Source organism: Salvelinus fontinalis, chromosome 17 (assembly GCF_029448725.1).
Source record: "Salvelinus fontinalis isolate EN_2023a chromosome 17, ASM2944872v1, whole genome shotgun sequence".
NCBI lineage: Eukaryota > Metazoa > Chordata > Actinopteri > Salmoniformes > Salmonidae > Salvelinus > Salvelinus fontinalis.
Window position 1 is genome coordinate 16115118 of NC_074681.1, and position 26983 is coordinate 16142100.

The 26983-nt window shown below is 44.2% G+C and overlaps 1 protein-coding gene across 1 annotated transcript; it reads right to left on the reverse strand.

Annotated features, from left to right (window-relative positions):
• Positions 1–8877: 8877 nt before the first annotated feature.
• Positions 8878–25419, reverse strand: LOC129813794 (leucine-rich repeat-containing protein 52-like). The gene is made up of 3 exons (XM_055866330.1): positions 25032–25419; positions 24238–24868; positions 8878–11721 (listed from the first exon to the last, which is right to left on the reverse strand). The coding sequence occupies exons 1-3, from the start codon at positions 25083–25085 to the stop codon at positions 11375–11377; spliced, it is 1032 nt and encodes a 343-aa protein (XP_055722305.1). The 5' UTR covers positions 25086–25419; the 3' UTR covers positions 8878–11374.
• Positions 25420–26983: the final 1564 nt, after the last annotated feature.

The window sequence follows — 26983 nt, forward strand, 5'->3', positions numbered from 1 at the left end:
TTTGTTTAAATGCTCAGAAAGACACTTTTTGACATCAGACTCCTCAATACCTAGCTGTAGAAATAAGTTTTCAACAACACCATTCTAAAAGATCACTGGAGTTGTTCTAGAAGTAAGTGACCTGGATAACTGCATAGTTGCTGCTTTTAAAAAGAATAGCAGAGCTATTTTTAGTCGAGATAATTAAAACAACTTTCAAAGAGACTAGAATAATCAGCTCTCCTAATTAAACAGGAATGTAACAACAAACTGTTGTACTGTGTGTTTGGAGTTTAAAATCCTATCTCTGTCACCAGAGGGCTCTGAGGTGCTGCGTTGCTGAGTCTATACCGATTGATGTATATAAACCCTGGATTGCTGATACAACATTTGCGTAACAAGTCACATAATGAGATGCATGAACTCATTCTGTGTGCAATAATAGTGTTTAAGATGATTTTTGAATGACTACATCATCTCTGTGCCCCACACATACAAATATCTGTAAGGTCCCTCAGTCGAGGAGTGAATTTCAAACACAGATTCAACCACAAAGACCAGGGAGATTTTCAACCACAAAGACCAGGGAGATTTTCAACCACAAAGACCAGGGAGGTTTTCAACCACAAAGACCAGGGAGGTTTTCAACAACAAAGACCAGGGAGATTTTCCAATGCCTCTCAAAGAAGGGCACCTATTGGTAAAAATTTAAAAAGCAGACATTGAATCTACCTTTGAGCATGGTGAAGTTATTAATTACACTTTGGATGATATATCAATACACCCAGTCACCACAAAGATACAGGCGTCCTTCCTAACTCAGTTTCCGGAGAGGAAGGAAACCGCTCAGGGATTTCACCATGAGGCCAATGGTGACTTTAAAACAGTTTAATGGCTGTGATAGGAGAAAACTGAGGATGGATCAACAACATTGTAGTTACTCCACAATATCAACCTCAATGGCAGAGTGAAAAGAAGGAAGCTTGTACAGAATAAATATATTCCAAAACATGCATCCTATTTGCAATAAGGCAGTAAAGTAAAACTGAAAAAAAATTGAAAAGAAATTAACTTTATGTCCTAAATAAAAAGCATTATGTCTGGGGCAAATCCAACACAACACATTACCTAGGATAGGATAAAGTAATCCTTCTAACCCCCCCCCCCCCCTTAAAAGATTTAGATGCACTATTGTAAAGTGGCTGTTCCACTGGATATAAGGTGAATGCACCAATTTGTAAGTCGCTCTGGATAAGAGCGTCTGCTAAATGACTTAAATGTCAAATGTAATCACTGAGTACCATTATTCATATTTTGAAGCATGGTGGTGGCTGCATCATGTTATGGGTATGCTTGTCATTGGCAAGGACTATGGAGTTTTTTTAGGATGAAAATAAATGGAATAGAGCTAAGCACAGGCAAAATCCGAGAGGAAAACCTGGTTCAGTTTGCTCTCCAACAGACACTTGGAGACAAATTCACCTTTCAGCATGACAAGAACCTAAAACACAAGGCAAAATATACACAGGAGTTTCTTACCAAGACGACATTGAATGTTCCTGTGTGGCCTAGTTAAAGTTTTGACTTGAAAAGCTATGGCAAGACTTGAAGAGGGCTGTCTAGCAATGAACAACAACCAACTTGAGAGATCTTGAAGAATTAAAAAAAGAATAATGTGCAAATATTGTACAATCCAGGTGTGCAAAGCTCTTAAATACTTACCCAGAAAGCATCACAGCTGTAATTTCCGCCAATTTCCGCTTATCGAATCAAGAAATATTAGTTTTATTTTTCATACATTATGCAGAAATGTTAGAATTTTTCTTCCACTTTGACAGAGTATTTTGTATAGATCATTGACACAAATTACTATTACATCTATTTTAATCCCACTTTGTAACACAACAAAATGTGGAAGAAGTCAAGGGGTGTGAATACTTTCTGAAGGCGCTGTATGTATTGGCGATTGAGGAGGCTTTGGAGCCACCGGTTGGCCATATTGGCACTCCCCAGTAGGAGCAGTCCTCCATAGGAATGTTTCAAGGACAAAATGTAATGTTTTTAAGTATTTTTTTGTTGTCGTGAAGACACATTAGTAATCTCAAATTTTTACTTTCAGGAAAATGTTTTTATACGTGTATATACTGTATATATATATAATATTTATCTCACATAATATAATTTACTAGTATGCATTAAGGTGTCTGTAGTAGAGTAAATGTGGCAAAAACTAATGTAGACATTAAAGGATTTCTATCTAGTGTATATATAAATCATTGGTCTATATCGGTCTCCACTCACCTGTCAGAGGATGTGGCTGCCTCTGCCCCCTATTCGCAGTCGGTGTTCCAATTCATCCCAAAGGTGTTCGATGGGGTTGAGGTCAGGGCTCTGTGCAGGCCAATCAAGTTCTTCTACACCGATCTCGACAAGCCATTTCTGTAAGGACCTTGTCATGCTGAAACAGGAAAGGGCCTTCCCCAAACAAAGTTGGGAGCAAAGAATCTTCTAGAATGTCATTGTATGCTGTAGCCTTAATATTTCCCTTCACTGAAACTAAGAGGCCTAGTCCGAACCATGAAAAACAGCCCCGGGCCATTATTCCTCCTCCACCTAACTTTACAGTTGGCAGTATGCATTGGGGTAGGTAGCATTCTCCTGGCATCCGCCAAACCCAGATTCATCTTTCGGACTGCCAAAAGCTTGAATCATCACTCCAGAGAACATGTTTCCACTGCTCATGGTGGTCTTAGGCTTGTGTGTGGCTGCTCGGCCATGGAATCCCATTTCAAGAAGCTCCAAACGAACAGTTCTTGTGCTGATGTTCCAATTCCAGAGGCAGTTTCGAACTCGGTAGTGAGTGTTACAAACTAGGACAGACCATTTTTACTCACTTCAGCACTCGGCGGTCCCGTTCTGTGAGCTTGTGTGGCCTACCACTTAGCGGCTGAGCCGCTGTTGCTCCTAGACGTTTCCACTTCACAATAACAGCACTTACAGTTGACCGGGGCAGCTCTAGCAGGGCAGAAATCTGACGAACTAACTTGTTGGAAAGGTGGCATCCTATGACGATGCCACGTTTAAAGTCACTGAGCTCTTCAGTAAGGCCATTCTATTGCCATTGTTTGTCTATGGAGATTGTGTGGCTGTGTGCTCGATGTTACACCTGTCAACAATGTGTGGCTGAAATAGCGAAATCCACTCATTTGAAGGGGTGTCCACAAACATTTGTATATATAGTGTACCTTGAAATATGACCCTCTGGAGTGGTGTACTATAGTCAACTTGCCAGAGGTCATTGGAACTCTGGGGGACAGTCTTGGGGGGGTCAAAGGTCACGTCCCCCTGGAGTGTGACATTACAGAGAAGTTCAAGTCGCGAGAAGGGTGTGAAAAAAAAGTTTATACAGACTTAGGGTAACACAGAACTTGTTGTGGATTTGGTTATTGTGATTTGATCCCTTTTCCACTAATAATACTATCTTGCCACAAGGCTAATCTGAAAACAAGACTCCCTAAATGTTATCAGCATATTTAATGTGCTACCCGGGCGGAAAAAATCCTGGACCATTGTTACTCTAACTTCTGTGATGCATACAAAGCCCTGCCCCGCCCTCCTTTCGGAAAATCTGACCACAACTCCATTTTCTTGCTCCCATCCTATAGACAGAAACTAAAACAGGAAATGCCTGTGCTCAGGTCTGTTCAACGCTGGTTCGACCAATCTGATTCCAAGCTTCAAGATTGCTTCGATCACGTGGACTGGGATATGTTCCGCATAGCATCGGACAATAACATTGATGAATACGCTGATTCGGTGAGCGAGTTTATTAGCAAGTGCATCGGTGATGTTGTACCCACAGCAACTACTAAAACCTTCCCCAAACTGTGGATTGATGGCAGCATTCGTGCAAAACTGAAAGCGCGAACCACTGCTTTTAATCAGGGCAAGGCGACTGGAAACATGACCGAATACAAACAGTGTAGCTATTCTTTCCACAAGGGAATCAACAAGCTAAGCATCAGTATAGAGACAAAGTAGAGTCTTAATTCAACGGCTCAGACACGAGAGGTATGTGGCAGGGTCCACAGTTAATCACGGACTACAAAAAGAAAACCAGCCCCGTCGCGGACCAGGATGTCCTGTTCCCAGACAAACTAAACAACTTCTTTGCTCGCTTTGAGGACAATACAGTGCCAACGACACGGCCCGCTACAGCATTTAGACGCGTTAACCCTCGCAAGGCTGCCGGCCCAGACGGCATCCCTAGCCGCGTCCTCAGAGCAAGTGGCTGGAGTTGAGTCAGTATGTTGGCAGCGGCCACTAAATGTTAGTGGTGGCTGTTTAACAGTCTGATGGCCTTGAGATAGAAGCTGTTTTTCAGTCTCTCGGTCCCTGCTTTGATGCACCTGTACTGACCTCGCCTTCTGGATGATAGCGGGGTGAACAGGCAGTGGCTCGGGTGGTTGTTCTTGATGATCTTTATGGCCTTCCCGAGACATCGGGTGGTGTAGGTGTCCTGGAGGGCAGGTAGTTTGCCCCCGGTGATGCGTTGTGCAGACCTCACTACCCTCTAAAGAGCCTTACGGTTGTAGGCGGAGCAGTTGCCGTACCAGGCGGTGATACACCCCGACAGGATGCTCTCGATTGTGCATCTGTAGAAGTTTGTGAGTGCTTTTGGTGACAAGCCGAATTTCTTCAGCCTCCTGAGGTTGAAGAGGCGCTGCTGCGCCTTCTTCACAACGCTGTCTGTGTGGGTGGACCAATTCAGTTTGTCCGTGATGTGTACACCGAGGAACTTAAAACTTACTACCCTCTCCACTACTGTCCCGTCGATGTGGATAGGGGGGTGCTCCCTCTGCTGTTTCCTGAAGTCCACAATCATCTCCTTTGTTTTGTTGACGTTGAGTGTGAGGTTATTTTCCTGACACCACACTCCGAGGGCCCTCACCTCCTCCCTGTAGGCCGTCTCGTTGTTGTTGGTAATCAAGCCTACCACTGTAGTGTCGTCCGCAAACTTGATGATTGAGTTGGAGGCGTGCATGGCCACGCAGTCGTGGGTGAACAGGGAGTACAGGAGAGGGCTCAGAACGCACCCTTGTGGGGCCCCAGTGTTTAGGATCAGCGGGGTGGAGATGTTGTTACCTACCCTCACCACCTGGGGCGGCCCGTCAGGAAGTCCAGTATCCAGTTGCACAGGGCGGGGTCGAGACCCAGGGTCTCGAGCTTGATGACAAGTTTGGAGGGTACTATGGTGTTAAATGCTGAGCTGTAGTCGATGAACAGCATTCTCACATAGGTATTCCTCTTGTCCAGATGGGTTAGGGCAGTGTGCAGTGTGGTTGCGATTGCGTCGTCTGTGGACCTATTGGGTCGGTAAGCAAATTGGAGTGGGTCTAGGGTGTCAGGTAGGGTGGAGGTGATATGGTCCTTGACTAGTCTCTCAAAGCACTTCATGATGACGGAAGTGAGTGCTACAGGACGGTAGTCGTTTAGCTCAGTTACCTTAGCTTTCTTGGGAACAGGAACAATGGTGGCCCTCTTGAAGCATGTGGGAACAGCAGACTGGGATAAGGATTGATTGAATATGTCCGTAAACACACCAGCCAGCTGGTCTGCGCATGCTCTGGGGACGCGGCTGGGAATGCCGTCTGGGCCTGCAGCCTTGCGAGGGTTAACACGTTTAAATGTTTTACTTACCTCGGCTGCAGTGAAGGAGAGCCCGCAGGTTTTGGTAGCGGGCCGTGTCAGTGGCACTGTATTGTCCTCAATGCGAGCAAAAAAGTTATTTAGTCTGTCTGGGAGCAAGACATCCTGATCCGCGACGGGGCTGGTTTTCTTTTTGTAATCCGTGATTGACTGTAGACCCTGCCACATACCTCTTGTGTCTGAGCTGTTGAATTGCGACTCTACTTTGTCTCTATACTGGCACTTAGCTTGTTTGATTGCTTTGCGGAGGGAATAGCTACACTGTTTGTATTCGTTCAGGTTTCCGGTCACCTTGCCCTGGTTGAAAGCAGTGGTTCGCGCTTTCAGTTTCACGCGAATGCTGCCATCAATCCACGGTTTCTGGTTTGGGAATGTTTTAATTGTTGCTGTGGGTATTACGTCGCAGATGCACTTTCTAATGAACTCGCTCACCGACTCAGCGTATTCGTCAATGTTGTTGTTGGACGCAATGCGGAACATATCCCAATCCACGTGATCAAAGCAGTCTTGAAGCATGGAATCAGATTGGTCGGACCAGCGTTGAACAGACCTGAGCGCTGGAGCTTCTTGTTTTAGTTTCTGTTTGTAGGCTGGAAGCAACAAAATTGAGTCGTGGTCAGCTTTTCCGAAAAGAGGGGGAGGGCCTTATATGCGTCGCTGAAGTTAGAATAACAATGATCCAGGGTTTTACCAGCCCTGGTAGCACAATCAATATGCTGATAGAATTTAGGGAGTTTTGTTTTCAGATTAGCCTTGTTAAAATCCCCAGCTACGATGAATGCAGCCTAAGGGTGTGTGGTTTCCAGTTTACATAGAGTCAGATAAAGTTCGTTCAGGGCCATCGATGTGTCTGCTTGGGAATATATACGGCTGTGATTATAATCGTAATCGAAGAGAATTCCCTTGGTAGATAATGCGGTCGACATTTGATTGTGAGGAATTCTAAGTCAGGTGAACAGAATGACTTGAGTTCCTGTAAGTTGTTATGATCACACCATGTCTCGTTAATCATAAGGCATACCCCCCCCCCCCCCCGCCCCTCTTCTTACCAGAAAGATGTTTGTTTCTGTCGGCGCGATGCGTGAAGAAACCAGCTGGCTGCACCGACTCCGTTAGCGTCTCTCGAGTGAGCCATGTTTCCGTGAAGCAAAGAACGTTACAGTCTCTGATGTCTCTCTGGAATGCTACCCTTGCTCGGATTTCATCAACCTTTTTGTCAAGAGACTGGACATTGGCGAGTAGTATGCTAGGGAGTGGAGCGCGATGTGCCCGTCTCCGAAGCCTGACCAGGAGACTGCTTCGTTTGCCCCTTTTACGGCGTCATTGTTTAGGGTCGCCGGCTGGGATCAGATCCATTGTACTGGGTGGAAGGCAAAACACAGGATCCGCTTCGGGAGAGTCATATTCCTGGTCGTAATGATAGTGAGTTAACGTTGCTCTTATATTCAGTAGTTCCTCCCGACTGTATGTAATGAAACCTAAGATTAACCTGGGGTACCAATGTAAGAAATAACACGTAAAAAAACAAAATACTGCATAGTTTCCTAGGAACGCGAAGCGAGGCGGCCATCTCTGTCGGCGCCGGAAGTATTCTGCAGTTATACTGCACTAATAGCTGCAGTTATTATGCCCACTGATAGCTGTTAGCCTGTACATTATGCCCACTGATAGCTGATAGCCTGTACATTATGCCCACTGATAGCTGATAGCCTGTACATTATGCCCACTGATAGCTAATAGCCTGTTGTGATCAATATTAAAGTGATACCTGAGACTGAGACAGATGGAAGGAGAGAGAGAGACTCATAAAAAGAAAAGCAGAGTTTTCCGACAGTTGAAAAAGCAGGGTCCGTGGCCCCCAGTCAGAAATATCACGAAAAGCAAGAGGAATAAATAGAGTGAGTGATAAAGGAGAGAGACTGATTGGAGATAAGGAAGTGGAACAGACAAAGTGAGGAAAAATAAATGATAGACTCCACAAATATGTTTTAGGCCCTCACCCGCACACACAAATACCACAAAGGAAATTGCAGATTGCCTGTCTGTCTGTTCCAGACTGAAATATAATTGTCCTTCTCACTCCTCTGTGGGAGCTTAGCGTGAGTAAGCATCTTGTTATCTCACTCTCCCAGCCAACCCCATTGGATTAACATAATTTTGGACCAGTCTGAACACCCAGAATACTCTATCCAATATTTCATAATACTCTACATTGAAAGACAGAGAAGGATATATCTGTGTGTTTGTATGTGTGTGTTTACACCATTAGGTCAACAACATGTGACTTATTTTAGTGTTAATGAAACAGCCAGGATGATGTTGCAGGCTAGCTCAGTGCTGCCCGCTCTCATTGAGTAACTCAAGGCCGAACAGGGTACCGCATGCAGCCATTAGCAAGTAATTATCCTCATAACTTCTTCTGTGTGTGATTTTATAATAATCGGTTCAAAGACATACATCTGGTGTATTAGAAGCAATTATTAGTACTATTATTGTCTTCAAATTTGTATTTATTTACACAAAGATTGCCATTTTTCCATTCATTATCATGGGGATCCTGTTTTCTGCTAACAATGCCTGCAGTACCGTGGTCGGCCTTGAACTTCCGTTGTTTCAATGAGAGTTGGCAGTTGTTCACAAGACAAAGCAAGAAGCCTCCACAGGCTGTTCTGTGATGCACAAAAGGACACCACATCTCCGATCCAATTACTTGTATTGCTGTGGAAGGGTACAGAGTTGGCAGGCCCCCTGAGCCTGTTGAGCAGTTATACCACAGAGGAACCAACTGCGTCTGGCCTGCCCTACTACATCAATCAATCATACTGTACATCAGTCGTTAATTTGATTAATCAACCTGTGCTTTTTCAGATTCACATGGTTTTGTGCTGTCAGAATAAATGGGCTAGTTCGTGACAGACACAACCACATCAGAAAGGTACAAAACAGGTACAGAACACTCATTATATATCGTTGTATATGTTTACAATTGTAAGCATAAGAGATGTTCACTTAATATAAGTTACAGTATTTGTCTTCTGTCCCGACCCCAGCTTACAGTAAATCTATAGTGTTGCTTTTGATTCTATCCAAGGACTTGTTATGAAGAAATAATGAAAAAGTCGGCACCCAGTTCTTAATTGGGGTGTGTGTGTGCGGATGTGTTTGTGTGCGTGTGTATTGGAGGGGGGGGGGGGGGGGGGGGGCATATGTATAGGCAAGGCAGTGAATCTAACTCTTGGCCCTTGCTGGTTCCATATAAGAACACAAACACATGGGTACATGATGTCATTCCGCCTGCCATTCCGCCGTAACCCACGTGACTAGCCAGCTCAGAGAAACAGCTGTGACTGTGTCTAACTCTAACAGCCTGCTCCTTCCTGGATCACATGCTGCTCAACCTCTCACCCACCCAATCAATGAAGCCACAAACAAGACCTGTGTTTTATGTGTGCGCAATATTCAGTGATCAACATAAATGGACCTCTAAGCTATCTTGGAAGAGTCACAGTACCCTGTCCAGTGAATGACGAAGATGGTGTGTAGCTGGATTGGGTCATAGAGTGTGTGCGTTTGTGGGTGCTTGCGTCGGTTACTGGATCCAATCCCCGAGCTGACAAGTTAAAAAATCTGTTGTTTTGCCCATGAACAAGGCAGTTAACCCACTGTTCCCCGGTAGGCCGTCATTGTAAATAAGAATTTGTTCTTAACTGACTTTCCTAGTTAAATAAAGGTAAAAAGTAAAGAAAAATGTCCATGAGTACCCTCCAACCTCCTAGATAGACTAACAATATGTTAATGTCTGTTGGCATACAGTGGGTGATCATTTCAAATAAATGCATAAAGCTAGGGAGATAGTTTCTCACCCCCCCCCCCCCCCTCAAAAGAAACACACATTCCTGAGTCTCCTATTTGAGGGTTACAGTACTATGTTAATACCACCAACATATCTCCTTGTTCAGACTCGCCTGGTGTTGACTAGAGAGAGACATAAACAGTGTCACTATAAAAGGTCAGATAACTGTAGTAACATCTCTGCTTTGATCAGGAAACCAACCCAACAGCCAACACTACCTCTAGTATTCCTAGAGAACATGCTCCCAGTCGCTTAGATGTATCAGAACAGAAATTCTGAATTCTGTCTACACATTAATGAAGTGCATTCATCTTGAGGGGCACCTTGAACCCCAGTTTATCTCTCTAACACCCATGTGCGCCACATCCTAGTGTGTGTGTGTGTGTGTGTTTACTCCCTTTCTCCTTCCCTCCTTCCTTCTCACACAACCTCTCCAGCTGATCAACCCATTGTGTGTAATGGATATGTACTCTTACAGCCCCTCAAAGCCACTGTAATCCCGCCACAAACCTCTCCTTAGAGCAGCTGCTGTTGTTGGGATGAATGGAGAGACTCACCTCTATTAAGTTTATAACATTCGAGTCAGGATTAACGTCATAGTGCAGCCAGAGGACCAACAGGACAGTGAGTAAGTGTTGATCCACCTGATCTGAATAGCATTTCGCTTTAAAAGAAGCCAATGCTAACGTCGTGGGATATAGAATGATGGATGGGCAGTAGTATTCTAAAGGGGTTGGGTCAGATGAAAGCAACTGTCCCAGAGTAGGACTAGTACTGTGCTTCATAATAATCATTACGCTTCACAGTAGAAGTGTTTTGTGTTATTGCTGTAGAATTGTTCTATAATTCACTAGGTACAGTAAGGTTTTTGGTGCATTCAGTGCATGAAGAGACAGGTGAGGTGGACGAGACTCTGCATCCTAGTAAACACGGACAGCAGGAAGGCTGGAAATCAATTATCATGTCTTGTGTTTACCTGGCCCCACTGAGAGGCCGGTCAGAATAGCTCCAACAGCCAGCTGGGTTAAAGCCAAGCCCCTCAGCAGACAGGGCTCTACTTAGAAAGGATCTCTTGGCTAATAGTAGAGGGGAGTCAAACTCCCAATACACACACACAGGCTACCAAAGTGAGCACACACACACAGGACCAGAGAATTGAATCCTATTATTATAGTATATTAAAGGCCCAATGCAGCTGTTTTTATCTCAATATTAAGTCATTTCTGGGTAAAGGTTAAGTACCTTACTGTAATAGTATTCCATTAAAATGGTCAAAAAGAAACAAAAATAGCTTTTTAGCAAAAAACTATTTCTCAAGCAAGAATTTTGCCATAACTGTCTGGGAGTGGTCTGATTGAGGGGCCTAATTGGCGGAACCTAATGGGAGAGACATGTAACCTGGTTTGGAAGTCACTTTGTTATTGGTCTATAACTTAACCACCTGGTGATGTCACCAAGCAAGCCAAAACTCAATCCATGTAAAACCTGCTGATTTAGAAGGTCCTATTTAGATTGTATTTTCAACCATCAACTATCAGTAAATAACACTGATCACATTTTGTCACACTTTTACAAAGTTAGATTCATCAGCTGTTGTACAATATGATACAAAACACTGTGCACTGGGACTTTAAGGAACTATGACCATTCAACTCTCAATCACCATGAAAATCAGGCACATTTCTGCGTTGTCTCTCTTCTGTATTTTATTAATCCCAGTGTGCTCTGCTTTGTAGTTTCTTCTCAACCTCTGTCATTTTATGACATCAAAGGTTTTGTAGTTCTGTAGGTTCCGAGGCACAGTCGGTATGGAGGTTGTGGGACAGGGTGGAGTCATACCACCATGTGACCAGTGTTTTTCAAATCCCCATTACCTCGTGGGTTGGCATGGTGACCCCCTGCGCCCCCCGTGCCAGGTCCTGCGTGCTGTTCAACCTCGTCATCTGGGTCCATCTGCTCGCTCTTCTTCTTGACATAGCGTTCGTACAGTACCATGACCACGCCGATTGCCCACGCCGACATCGTTCCTGCCGCGAAGATAACGAAGCCGATGGCGAGGAAGAACAGGTAGTCCCAGGAACCCAGGCCCTGGTGGCACCGCGACCGCAGCTGCAGCCCCAGCTCACCCAGACGCTGCCCCTGCAGATCAGGAGGACCACGGCACACCGTCTGGCCCTCATCTGGAAGAGAACACAGCACAGGTGGGGGTTAACTACAGTACTCTCATAAGTCCTGACCTTATTACTAATGAGTGTGTTTGTTTTTTGTTACCATGTTTTTCTTTCTGCTTGCATTTTGTATTTATATTTCGATGTGTCTATTTTCTGTCATTTCTGTAATTCAGGGCTTATCTGTAGAAGAGAATTTGGTCTCAGTATGACTCCCATATAAAATAAAGGTTAAATAAAAATATATAAAAAGTCACACTAGTATTTGTATTGGGGATACAGTAGGAGCCTATCACCAGTTGTAATGATTAGAGCTCTAGAGTTTTTCTTGACCATGTCACCTGACCAGTAAAAACTCTGTGTCCTAGTTATATTAGTGAAGACCGTTTTGGTCACACTTTATTTGGATAGTCCCATATAGATGATATATAGATAGTTTGTTGATAGTATGACCATCTGTTGATAAGCAACTGCTTGCTACGGTTAGGGTTAAGTTTAGGGTTGGGATAAGGGTTAAGGTTAGGGCACAGGAGCACGGGCTCGTGGTAATGGCTGGAGTGGAATGAGTGGAACGGTATCGAATACATCAAACACATGGTTTTCATGTGTTTGATGCCATTCAATTTGCTCCGTTCCAGACATTATTTTGAGCCATCCTCCCCTCATCAGCCTCCTGTGGTTAGTAGATAGTTCAAATGTTAACAGTTATTGAACTTCTACTTGGAACAATCCAAAAAGTGTTACCATCCTAGTAGATATTACAATTAGTACTGAGCCCATACAGTATTACCAACATAAGAACAACTTACTGCTACTATTATTATCAATCCCCAACCAACAACTTCAGCATTACTATTGAGCAGTACTTTGTTTTTCTATATAAAGCTGATGTGGCAAATATTCTTAATCAGATGCATTTGCGTTAGTCGGTACTCTGCATACACATAATAATGATGGACATGTTATTTGAAGTGTTGAAGTGCGTAGGTAAGCCACCCAGGGAAGGTGATATCAATATTATATTTCATCAAATAGGGAGTTGTGGCCTGTTGAATAATTCAAACACATTACATGATATCGTTTTACATAATCTTCATGAGAGCTAGATAACACACACTCCCTCCTGAAATATCTTTCAATTTCGAGCAAAAAAATATAAATTAAATATAATGTAAGAAAACAGCACATGCTAAATAGTTTTGTTTCCCTTATCAGAAAATAACATAATAGGAGCTGCTGTCTGTTATTGGTGTGTTGTTGATATTACATTACACCAAATCCGAAGCTTTTGAATAATTCAAGCACATTTCAAACCCTACTGGATTTCACTGGGTAATTCTGTCTTTTGTGCCTGACTCGTACAGTAATCAGATAGAAGGGATTTTCTTCTGCTAGGCTGCATGCCTCCAGCAGGCTCCTGGATCATGACTAAGACCCTCACTCACTCAGAAATCATGAATGTCAATAGACGAGGGGATTTTTGTTTTGGTTGTCAGAACCAGGAACTCCTGTGCTGTAGCATCAAAGACCAGACAGCTTACTTCTACTCTGCTGCGGAAGAGGAATAGACTACTGTAAATGGGTTTTGGGGAGCAAATCATTTGATACAGTATTATGGTCTAATCATAGATGCTAAAGAATCAAAGATGATCATACTGTGTGTATGGCCGCCTTGATATCATCCAGAAGCCTTGGTTTGTTAGGGGTCATATTCTGAAGAAAAATGCCTGAAATGTGATTGCAATAACCAGAGTGTTGGAGAACTTCAACGGACATTAATTTGCTTTTGTTTTCGCAGCTTTTTGTGTTTGGGGATCTCTCGGGATCAGCTCAAAAGGCTTTTACTGTTTCTGCCTGGCTGACTGGCTGTGCTCTGCTCTGTATTCTGTGTTTCATGCCAGCAGACTTTGTTCACGCACTATTTACACTGGCATATTTTTCACCACAGAATTGGCAGGTTTTGACCATATATTGTGCATGGATGGACTTGAGGAAATTGAGACATACTTTTGTATACAGTTGAAGTCGGAAGTTTACATACACATTAGCCAAATACATTTAAACTCAGTTTTTCACAATTCCTGACATTTAATCCTAGTAAAAATTCCCTGTCTTAGGTCAGTTAGGATCACCACTTTATTTTAAGAATGTGAAATGTCAGAATAATAGTAGAGAGAATGATTCATTTCAGCTTTTATTTATTTCATCACATTCCCAGTGGGTCAGAAGTTCACATACACTCAATTAGTATTTGGTAGCATTGCCTTTAAATTGTATAACTATTGTTTAACTTGGGTCAAACGTTTCAGTTAGCCTACCACAAGCTTCCCACAATAAGTTGGGTGAATTTTGGCCCATTCCTCCTGACAGAGCTGGTGTAACTGAGTCAGGTTTGAAGGTCTCCTTGCTCGCACATGCCTTTTCAGTTCTGCCCACACATTTTCTATAGGATTGAGGTCAGGGCTTTGTGATGGGCACTACAATACCTTGAATTTGTTGTCCTTAAGCCATTTGCCACAACTTTGGAAGTATGCTTGGGGTCATTGTCCATTTGGAAGACCCATTTGCGGCCAAGCTTTAACTTCCTGACTAATGTCTTGAGATGTTGTTTCAATATATACACATAACTTTCCACCCTCATGATGCCATCTATTTTGTGAAGTGCACCAGTCCCTCCTGCAGCAAAGCACCCCCACAACATGTTGCTGCCACCCCCGTGCTTCACGGTTGGGATGGTGTTCTTCGGCTTGCAAGCCTCCCCCTTTTTCCTCTAAACATAACGATGGTCATTATTGCCAAACAGTTATATATTTTTTTCATTAGAGCAGAGGAGATTTCTCCAAAAAGTACGATCTTTGTCCCCATGTGCAGTTGCAAACCGTAGTCTGGCTTTTTTATGGCGGTTTTGGAGCAGTGGCTTCTTCCTTGCTGAGCGGCCTTTCAGGTTATGTCGATATAGGACTCGTTTTACTGTGGATATAGATACTTTTGTACCTGTTTCCTCCAGCATCTTCACAAGGTCCTTTGCTGTTGTTCTGAGATTGATTTGCGCTTTTAGCACCAAAGTACGTTCATCTCTAGGAGACAGAACGCGTCTCCTTCCTGAGCGGTATGACGGCTGCGTGGTCCCATGGTGTTTATACTTGCGTACTATTGTTTGTACAGGTGAACGTGGTACCTTCAGGCGTTTGGAAATTGCTCCCAAGGATGAACCAGACTTGTGGAGGTCTACAAAAAAATTTCTAGGTCTTGGCTGCTTTATTTTGATTTTCCCATGATGTCAAGCAAAGAGGCACTGAGTTTGAAGGTAGGCCTTGAAATACATCCACAAGTACACCTCCAATTGACTCAAATTATGTCAATTAGCCTATCAGAAGCTTCTAAAGCCATGACATAATTTTCTGGAATTTACCAAGCTGGTTAAAGGCACAGTCAACTTAGTGTATGTAATTATAAGTGAAATAATCTGTCTGTAAACAATTGTTGGGAAAATTACTTGTGTCATGCACAAAGTAGATGTCCTAACCGACTTGCCAAAACTATAGTTTGTTAACAAGAAATTTGTGGAGTGGTTGAAAAACGAGTTTCAATGACTCCAACCTAAGTATATGTAAACTTCCGACTTAAACTGTATATCGTTTATGTGGACACCCCTTGAAATTGGCTATTTCAGCCACACCTGTTGCTGAAAGGTGTATAAAATCGAGCACACAGCCACACAATCTCCATAGACAAACATTCGCAATAGTATGGCCTTACTGAAGAGCTCAGTGACTTTCAACGTGGCACCATTATAGGATGCCACCTTTCCAACAAGTCAGTTTGTCAAATTTCGGCCCTGTTAGAGCTGCCTCGTTCAAATGTAAGCGCTGGTATTGTGAAGTAGAAACATCTAGGAGCAGCAACGTCTCAGCTGCGAAGTGGTAGGCCACACAAGCTTACCGAACGGAACTGCAGAGTACTGAAGTGTGCAGCGCGTAAAAATCGTCTGTCCTCGGATGCATCACTCCCTATTGAGTTCCAAACTGCCTCTGGAAGCAACATCAGCACAATAACTGTTCGGCGGAAGCTTATTGAAATGGTTTACCATGGCCGAGCAGCCGCACACAAGTCTAAGATCACCATGTGCAATGCCAAGCATTGGCTGGAGTTGTGTAAAGCTCACCGCCATTGGACTCTAGAGTAGTGGAAACGCGATCTCTGGAGTGATGAATCACGCTTCACCATCTGGCAGTCTGACGGATGAATCTGGGTTTGGCGGATGCCAGGAGAACGCTACCTGCCCCAATGCATAGTGCCAACTGTAAAGTTTGGAGAAGGAGGAATAATGGTCTGGGGCTGTTTTTCATGGTTCGGGCTAGGCCCCTTAGTTCCAATGAAGGGAAATCTTAACATTACGGTATACAATGACATTCTAGATGATTCTATGCTTCCAACTTTGTGGCAACAGTTTGGGGAACTCCCTTTCCTGTTTCAGCATGACAATGCCTCCGTGCACAAAGTGAGGTCCATACAGAAATGTTTGTTCTTGAAATCGGTGTGGAAGAGCTTGACTGGCCTGCACAGAGCCCTGACCTTTGGGATGAATTGCAATGCCGACTGCGAGCCAGGCCTAATCGCCCAACATCAGTGGCCGACCTCACTAATGCTCTTGTTGCTGAATGGAAGCAAGTCCCCGCAGCAATGTTCCAACATCTAGTGGAAAGCCTTCCCAGAAGAGTGGAGGCTGTTATAGCAGCAAACGGGGGACCAACTCCATATTAAGGCCCATGATTTTGGAATGAGATGTTCGACGAACAGGTGTCCACATACTTTTAGTGTATGTTGTACTAGTCTAATCTATTGAGATTTGAGTACAAATCTGATTGGAGCTGCAGAGGATTATACGGTGTACTGGAAGATACAGATCAAATAACAGTAATGTAATGTTTAATAGTAGGAAGAGATATTTTTGATTAATATCAAATTAATTCTTAATTAGTGTTCCATTGTAGAAATTCACACACAGTATTCTCTTGATTTGTCTTAGCCTACATCAGTCGCAGCTGACCCTGTGCTCTCTGTCTGGTGATATGAATAAAAGCAGGGGAGAGGCAGAACTGAACCCAGTAAATAAGCATCACTAACGATAGAGTAAAGGTCCTATGCTCAATCCTACGTCTGCGTCAGCAGAATTTACGGTGATACAGCCTCTGCAGAAGTCAGGGCATTCATACTTCTTGCTCTCCACGGAGCAGCGCAGAGATATTATGAAGGAAGTTGTCAAGGAAGTGAGTTTGGGTTTATACAGGACCTCTCGCCCCCACCTACCGTCAACCAATTATGGCAATGCGGAGATTTACGGAGCCCTCCGCATTGTTACAAAATTTGGGAGGCGCACAGCAATGCAGTACTGAGCTCAATTTGGCCTCTGCATGCCTCCGGAGGATCCGCAATTGCGTCACACCCTCCATATGGCGCCTCCGACCACATTTTCAGATCAAGCACAAATGGACTTTTAGGGATGACGGATATAGGATAATGACAGATATGGGCCTGGATCTTCTGTTGTCTCCAAAGACATTCCATTTTGTCTTCAGATGCCCTGAGAGTTTGGAAACTAATTTAGCAGCACAGATGTGGGGAGTTTTCATGAAAGAGATACACACCACAATACACTTCAATACTTCTCTGATCTCACCTCAGACCTCCTGACACCACTATAGTAGCACTCCTTTTAATAATACAACACACCACCCTCTTCTCAGTGAACTACTTCTACTTCTCTCCCTCTACTTAGCTAGAGCCCTCTCTCTCCCCAAGGCATGGAAGCCGCCGGTGCCTCCCCCTCAGGGTCCGACATCAAAGGAGAGGGTTCTTCTCCCCGTCCCAGCCCCACACCACGCTGTTGCTGGATTTTTTTTGCAGACACTCTTATCCAAAGCGACTTTCAGGAGGAATTAGGGTTAAGTGCATTGCTCAAGGGCACATGTATCTCACCTAATCAGCTAAGGGATTTGAAACAGCAACCTTTTGGTTACTGGCCCAACGCTCTAGGCTACCTGCCACCCTAAAATACCCCTTCCTTATGTAACTGCTAACTACAGGCAGTATGCTAATCTTTAGGAGGTGAGACAGCAGTGGAGAATCTGTTCTTTCTGTGGGTTTTTCTTCCCTTCCTTCTATCAATGCATTATTTCTAAACTGCTGAGCCGACAGACAGACAGTGCCTCTCAGAACAGGTGAGCTCCAGACGAGCTCTTTGCGTTAAACACTGCAGTCTGGAATGTGTGTGTGTATTCTCCCTTGCTGCAAGCTTTCGCTTGAAGGGACACTCCAAATTAAAGCAGACAAAGGCAATAAGCAGCATGAAAATAGGATAGCTCTTACAGGACTAGTTTAGGATTCTGCCTGAGCTGCAGGGGAGAGGATGATGAGCTGGTGTGTGCGCATGTGTGTGCGGGGGATTCCCATTAGTAAGTGTATCATGGTTTTAGTAATACGACTGGCTCTTGCTCAGTGAGGTGCACTATAAATAGCTGCTCTTTTGTGTATAGACACATCCCAAAAATGCAGCAGAAGACTCCAAACTGAACAAATCCAAAATCAAATATTCGTTGTCTTCAAACCCCTTGACTTTTTCCAACATTTTTTCCTCATCAATCTACACACAATACCCCATAATGACTAAGCAAAAACTGATTTTTAAAAAACATTTCTGCACGTTTATAATTTTTTTTTAACAAAAATAAGTTATTTATGTAATTATTCAGACCCTTTGCTATGAGACTTGAAATTGAGCTCAGGTGCATCCTGTTTCCATTGTTTCTACAACTTAATTGGAGTCCACCTGTGGTAAATTCAATTGATTGGACATGATTTAGAAAGGAACACACCTGTCTATACAAGGTCCCACAGTTGACAGTGCATGTCAGAGCAAAAACTAAGCCATGTGGTCGAAGGAATTGTCTGTAGAGCTCCGAGACAGGATTGTGTTGAGGCACAGCTCTGGGGAAGGGTACCAAAACATTTCTGCAGCATTGAAGGTCCCCAAGAACACAGTGGCCTCTATCATTCTTAAATGGAAGAAGTTTGTAACCACCAAGACTCTTCCTAGAGCTAGCCGCTCGGCCAAACTGAGCATCAGGGGAGAAGGACCTTGGTCAGGGAGGTGACCAAGAACCCGATGGTCACTCTGACAGAGCTCCAGAGTTCCTCTGTGGAGATGGGAGAAGCTTCCAGAAGGACAACCATCTCTGCAGCACTCCACCCATCAGGATTTATGGTAGAGTGGCCAGACGGAAACTACACCTCAGTAAAAGGCACATGACAGCCCGCTTGGCATTTGCCAAAAGGCACTGAAAGGACTCAGACAATGGGAAACAAAATTCTCTGGTCTGATGAAACCAAGATTGAAATCTTTAGCCTCAATGCCAAGCGTCATGTCTGGAGGAAACCTGGCACCATCCCTACGGTGAAGCATGGTGGTGGCAGCATCATGCTGTGGGGATGTTTTTCGGTGGCAGGGACTGGGAGACTAGTCAGGATCAATGGAAAGATGAACGGAGCAAAGTACAGAGAGATCCTTGATGAAAACCTGCTCAGGACCTCAGACTGGGGTGAAGGTTCACCTTCCAACAGGACAATGACCCTAAGCACACAGCCAAGACAACGCAGGAGTGGAATCGGGACAAGTCTCTGAATGTCCTTGCGTGGCCCAGCCAGAGCCTGGACTTGAACCAGATCTGGAGAGAATTGAAAGTAGCTGTGCAGCGACGCTCCCCATCCAACCTAACAGAGCTTGAGAGAAGAATTGGAGAAACTCCCCAAATACAGGTGTGCCAAGCTTGTAGCGTCATACCCAAGAAGACTCGAGGCTGTAATCGCTGCCACAGATGCTTCAACGAAGTCCTGAGTAAAGGATCTGAATACTTATGTAAATGTGATATTTCAGTTTTATTTTTTGCTAAAATTTCTACAAACCTGTTTTTACATTGTCATTATGGGTATTGTGTGTAGATTGATGAGAAGAAAAAAAATGCTATCCATTTTAGAATAAGGCTGTAATGTAACAACATGTGGGAAAGGTCAAGGGGTCTGTCAACATACGAGAATGTAACAAAAATAATCGACCCTTATTCCAAACAGAATTTTGTTGCATTATGTAACCGGCTGGATTTGAACCAAGGTCTATTGCACACCACAAGACTGTTAGTCCACTGAGCTAAAGGCTATCTAAAGGCCTAGGCAGCTAACCAAAATCTTTAGGTCTCAGGCAAGGTTACTGATCACATGAGTGTGGTTCCCCGAGCCACCTTCATTACATAGGCATATAGTTTGTTGATTAAAGTGGAAACGGTTGGTGGAGCATGTGCAGGTGAACACGGGGAGATGAGATTCACTGGTCATTTGACATCTAGACACTGGGGTTTTTTGGATTAAGCCTTCATTGCATGAGTGAATAAAGGATTAAGAGAAAGGCTCCTCAGAATGTGTCTCATTTCAGTCCTGTGTTATCAGATCATATGCAATTGCTGTTATGGTTATTAGCCTCCACTGTCACCTGTTAACTCAATTAGCTCGACTAACCGGTGCCCCCGTACCGGTACCCCTGCATATAGCCTCGCTATTGTTATTTTACTGCTGCTCTTTAATGATTTGTTATTTGTATTTCTTATTCTTTTGTAGGTTTTCTTTTTCCTTTTTTAACTGCATTGTTGGTTAAGGGCTTGTAAATAAGCATTTCACTGTAAGGTGTGTTCGGCGCATGTGACAAATAAATTTGATTTGATTAAGACACCCTAAGCCCTGTGATGCAGGCAACTGCACACAAGTTTTCATTAAGTTTATTGTACTGCTGCTGTCATTAACACGGTGGCGTGTATTCCTGGATGCCAAGAAAAAAACTACAAAAATACCAAATGTATCATTCCTCTCTCTGTGCGTTCCAAATTTCCTTCATTTTGCAAGAGGCTGGATGTATCTCACTGGAGAAAGCATCAGAGCGAAGGAAACAGCGCCGCTCTGTCTCAGTATGTGTAGCGCACCTATCTGATGCTGTCTGGTCAGAAAGAGTATGACATTGTTTCTGCACGTAGCATTGAATGCAGCGAGGATTTGGCTTCCCTTGATAAAAAAAATGAATAAAATAATAGCCAATCAGTGTTGAGCTAAACTGAGTGAGCTCTGCTATGAATGGTCCTGGCGCACCAAAAAAAAAAAAGTGTCAAGGGAAGCCAGTTTTGATTTGACTTCAGACCAATCACATCACAGGCCAAATGTCAATACTGAAAAACATTAATTGTTGCATCTAGTTCGGTTGTCCTCAGGGGGCTAGCTAGCTAGCTTTCCTAAATTAACCATGGATGTAGATGGGGATTTGGACTTGTGGTTTTACTTAATTCTCCATACTGGCCAATGATTATAAAAACGATTCTGATCCAACCATAAAATAATACATTGTGCCCCTGGCCTGAGGGCATGGAAGATCAACATTTTGCAAGATGTAGTATGCTAATGTTAACTATCTTGTCACGTTCGTTTGTAGAGACGGACCAAAACGCAGCGCGATAGGAGTTCCACAAACTTTATTATTAGTGAAACTTAACAAGACAAAACAATAAAACGAACAAACTACTCTGTGACTACAGAGGTGCTATGTGCACTAACTCAAAACAATATCCCATAACATGCAGGTGGAAAAGTGCTACTTAGGTATGATCCCCAATTAGACAACGATAGCCAGCTGCCTCTAATTGGGAATCATACCAAAACACCAACATAGAAAAAACAAACTAGAACCCCACATAGAAAATATAAACTAGACTAAACCCCTAGTCACGCCCTGACCTACTCTACCATAGAAAATAGAGGCTTTCTATGGTTAGGACGTGACAGTACCCCAGGAAGGCTCCTGCCTTGGAGCTGGACTGGACGCCGTGCTCAGGCTGGGCATCGGCGCCGGGATAAGCTCCGGCCATGGAGCTGGAGGTTCCGGACCGTCGCAGGAGGTTCCGGACCGTGGACCGTCGCAGGAGGTTCCGGACCGTGGACCGTCGCAGGAGGTTCCAGACCGGGGACAGTCGCAGGAGGTACAGTCGCCGGAAGCTCCGGACCGGGGACCGTCGCCGGAAGCTCCGGACCGGGGACCGTCGCCGGAAGCTCCGGACCGGGGACCGTCGCCGGAAGCTCCGGACCGGGGACCGTCGCCGGAAGCTCCGGACCGGGGACCGTCGCCGGAAGCTCCGGACCGGGGACCGTCGCCGGAAGCTCCGGACCGGGGACCGTCGCCGGAAGCTCTGGACTGGGGAGGCGCACTGGAGGCCTAATGCGTGGGGCCGGCACAGGTGGCCCCGGACTGGTGACACGCACTTCAGGGCGAGTGCGAGCAGCAGGCACAGGACGTACCGGACTGGGAAGGCGCACTTGAGGAGGAGGCACAGGACGTACTGGGCTGTGAAGGCGCACTGGAGACCTGGTGCATATAGCCGACATCAATAGTACCGGAACTTTAACACACTTCGCACGGTGAGTACGAGAAGTTGGCACAGAACGTACCGGGTTGTGAAGGCGCACTAGAGACTTGGTGCGTAGAGCTGGCACATATGGTGCCGGGCTGAGAAAGCGCTTTTCAACGTGTCTGCACTGCAGCATACTCCTTTCCACAACCTCTCTCCTGAATCTCTCATTACCTTCCTCCATCGACTCCCACACAGGCTCTGGCTCACTCCCCGCTTCCGCCGACCACCCCTTGTGCCACCCCCCAAAAAGAAAATCTTGGCGTTGTCCTTGGGCCTTCTGTGGCCGCGAACCCCGGCGTCGTCGCTGTCCTCCTTTCTCTCCCTGCGTCTGCTTCCACGGAAGGCTTTTGTCTCCAGCCATAATTTCCTCCCAAGTCCAGAATGTCTTCTCCTCCTGGGCACGCTGCTTGGTCCTGTTTTGATGAGATATTCTGTCACGTTCATTTGTAGAGACGGACCAAACCGCAGCGCGATAGGAGTTCCACATACTTTATTACTAGTGAAACTTAATAAAACAAAACAATAAACGAACAAACCGTGACTACAGAGGTGCTATGTGCACTAACTCAAAACAATATCCCATAACATGCAGGTGGAAAAGTGCTACTTAAGTATGATCCCCAATTAGACAATGATAGCCAGCTGCCTCTAATTGGGAATCATACCAAAACACCAACATAGAAAAAACAACCTAGAACCCCACATAGAAAATATAAACTAGACTAAACCCCTAGTCACGCCCTGACCTACTCTACCATAGAAAATAAAAGCTTTCTATGGTCAGGACGTGACATATCTGGCCTGGCTTATCATTGCCCATGAAAGGAAGTTAGGCTAGCGAGTAAGTATTTCAGCCAGGTAGCCTAGGAATATGACAACAAAAACGAAAAGCATGTAATGTATGACAGTCATAGACCATTTTGGCAACATGAAAGAGGAGAATGGCATTGGCGTTTCTTTACAAGTAGGGTGAGTCAACATGTGTGTTCTACTTGCACACACACACAAATCAGTTCCATGGACAGCCACATCATATTTAGCTAATGTTGATTGAACTAAATCGTTTTTGGTATCTTTTAGTTGTCACTGTATTAGACTAAGCATGGGTGATTAGATGATGTTGAAATGTGGAAGTTGGAATGGTGCTGGAATAGTCGAGGCAGCCCCTGTTTTCTTTGCGACTTGCGGTAACTCTCAGTGTTTCCAAATCAATAGTTGTTTAATAGTCCGAAAATGTCGGAAACATTACTTTGCTTGACCATGCTGTAGGTCATATACTGTTTGTTGCATGCAATATGTTTTGTGGACTTGTGCTCCGGTTTTGTAATGAAACAAATGTAAAGGTGTGGTTGAATTTATTCTGCCACTGTGTCTTCTTATTGTCTCAGCTTTAAGCATATATATCACGGTGTCAAGGCATATGAACTAATTGTTTATAGAGCAAACAACGCAATTATCACAACACATAGGTAGAAATATGGCTTTTTTTCCTGGATTGGCTTCCCCTGTGATTTTACCCACACACCACTACTGCATAAACAATATTCATATCAGTCTTTCCACATATTCTATTTGAAATGACATTCCTAAATGTCTTAATTGTGTTAGTGTATTAGATCTCATAAATGAACCATGTAGTTGACCTATGTTATATGAAGTGCATGTGGTTGGGAAAGTGAAATACTTTCCGTGAGCATTTCAGGAGCGTGTGAACATGGAAATATTCATTGAGAGAGGCCTGGGAAGTGCAGAGCTGGAGAGAATGGCGGTCCTCTACTGCTATTGGTCCAGCCCCCCATACAGACTTTGTAAATCCATATTGTATATCAATGTGTATGATGTTGGTATGATTAGTACGGCATATCACAGAATATAATCACAGTACAGTAGAAGCTATGTCTTATGGGCCGGCACATCTAACACAACCCTCAAAAAAATGAGAAAGGTAAGACAAAATCACCAAACTTACACAAACCATATAGAAAGAGGAATTATCTGGATTTATATCTGAAGGTGCAGCTAGTTTTACCTTGAAACTTGAATGCCTCGATGTGAACCCAGAGACAGAGGTCCTCGTTATCGCAGTCGCAGCTCCAGGAATTCCCGCTGAGGCCGACCGAGCGCAGGATGGGCAGCGCGATGAGAGAACTGATGTTGAGCACCGTCAGGTTGTTCCGGCTCACGTCCAGCACCTGCAGCGCCGAGTTCTTTGCGAAAGCGTCCGGGTGAATATCCGACAGGCCGGGGTTGTCCGTCATTCTCAGCATCACGAGGCTAGAGAGCGGACCGAACGTCCTGTCCTCTATCCGCGTTAAGGTGTTGAAAGACAAGTCCAGGTAAGCAAGCTTCCCCAGGTTCCCGAATGTGGACATAGAAATCTCCGTCAGGGAATTGTTGCTACAGTCCAAGTACACCAAGTCCGACAGGTAGTTGAGCTGCAACGGCGGCAGCTCCACGATGCGATTGTTGGAGATGATGAGCTGCCGCGTGGCCAGCGGCAGGTCAGTGGGGAAGGCGGTGAGGTGCTGCCCGGCGCACTGGACCACCAGCTGGTCATCGCATATGCATCGTGCCGGGCATCCCGCTGTCAGAGCTGGGGATGGGGCCACCCCCATTACTAGGATCAGCAGAATGATGAGCCGCAAGGATTGCGCGCTGGGCTGCGGAGCAAGACGCATGACACTAGTGAGGACTTCATCAATTACGTTTGGACAAACTACGCCACATTATTCATTGATAGCCTATGTCCTCTGCCAGTTAAGGCCTATCAGTTAGCCTAACGTAAATGCTATTAACTATTTAGAATTATTAAATTATAGTTACCTGATAATGAGGTTTGACGTTGGTCACTTGTCCTTGCAAGTTTGTGCAGTTCATTCCGAGAGTCGCCTCACGTTTTGGTTCCCGTGCGTATCCATTATAGTGGAACTGATGGACTCCAGACGCCCAAGCGCCCTCTCAGTTCCAATTCTCTGTAATTGGATTTGGTCGATAAGAGTGTTTCTTCTACTATCAATTATTTTTGTGTAACAACTGCCATTTGAACGTAATATGCAGGAGAGTTCGTTCGCGCGTTGTAGCCTAGTGTTATAATAGTATTTGGTCTCCTCCAAGTGTGGTGGTCTGACTGCCCTCTCTGAAACTGAGCCGCGAATGAGAATGTGGGCGGTATGGTGATCTCTCACTGCTCACGCGTTGGATCGAGTGTGTGAGGAGAGAGAGGACGGAGCTAAAGAAAGCCTAAACAACTGGAGTCAAGCAGTCACACAAGCTAGGAGAGGTTACCTAATTCTACCAATGTACCCAAATCGTTATGGAAATAGAATGCCCAGGGTATATCCAATTGTGACACTATAATGGCCCAACAGAACACTATCTCAATGTATTTATTTATCAATGAAATTAAATTACCTAGTGCCTGTCATATGTGTCTATTTTAGTGTGTGTGTGTCTAGTGTCATATTCCAGTCTAGCCAGATGCAGGGTCACAAACTTAGAGTGCCAGTCTGCTTGGGCATGGAGCCACATGCCACTATTTCAATATTATTGTTATATAACCTACGACATTGACATGGCAAGAGCCAGTTCACACAACTTTTCTCCCACATGCGCACATACACATGGATTTCCCATTGCATCTCTCTCTCACTGTATTCATGTGTAGGTGTTGAAGTGCTGATTCAGATTCAGCAGCATGGTGGGAAGACAGATGTGATACTGGAGAGGGATTATAATAATAACTAATTCAACATCTATAGCGCTTTTCATTACAAAAATCATCTCTAAGCATTTGACAGAAAAAATGCCAGTCGGAAGAGATAATAACGTCAGGGACAGTGCATGAAATCAAGCCTTCATCCACAATTATGTCCCTGCTTCAAAAAAAAACAAAGAAGCATAACCAATCTGAGAGCATTTATTCACACTTTTCATAATGGGATATAGTCATGATCCTTTCTCTGAGACCAAAGTCTCAAAGCTTCTGCCATTCAGAAAGTGTACTTATGGCTGCTGTTTACTAAAGATATAGTGCCATCTAGTGATGTAGTATTGTTAAAATATTGCAAAACAGGATTCTCTTCCCTATGACCGGCACTTGGAATGTAAATTGAATGTTGGGCCTATCAATTGTTTACATTTGATATTGAGAAGAATTAGTATGACAATGTGCCAGACTGAAACAAAAACCAAATGGATGAAAACAAATGTAACTGGAAAAAAATCACACCAGTGAAATTAACACTTATCTTAACACAAATGAATTAACAGAAGTTAATACTGAAATGGTCCTATGACTAAACCCCCTCTAATCCATGGCCACACTTTATAGACTGGTGAAATGACCTTCTGTAGACAAGAGCCAGCAGAATCACTCTATGAATGGGACTCCATGAGTGATATACAATACAAGGGCAGTAAAACTGGTTACAGATAGAAAGTAATCAATCAAAAACTGTAGTGAACATTAGGGAACTTCCCTCACGCATGACATTGTCGTAATGACTAGGCTGAACAGAGAACCAGAGCTCAAGGGGTTTGTGAGTCAGATATGGCCCTGTTTGAACTCACATAGGAAAATGAAGAGGTTGCACTCAAATAAACATACTTTAAATAGGCTTGTGAAACACTCACTGTAAATAAAGTTATTATATTAATTTCACTCTATTTTATTATATTACTCAATGTCATGCTAAAACTCAGAATTATTGGTAGTAGTCCTACGATCTGATACAGCCCAAATGAACTCTACCCCACTAGGGAGAGGCACCACGCCT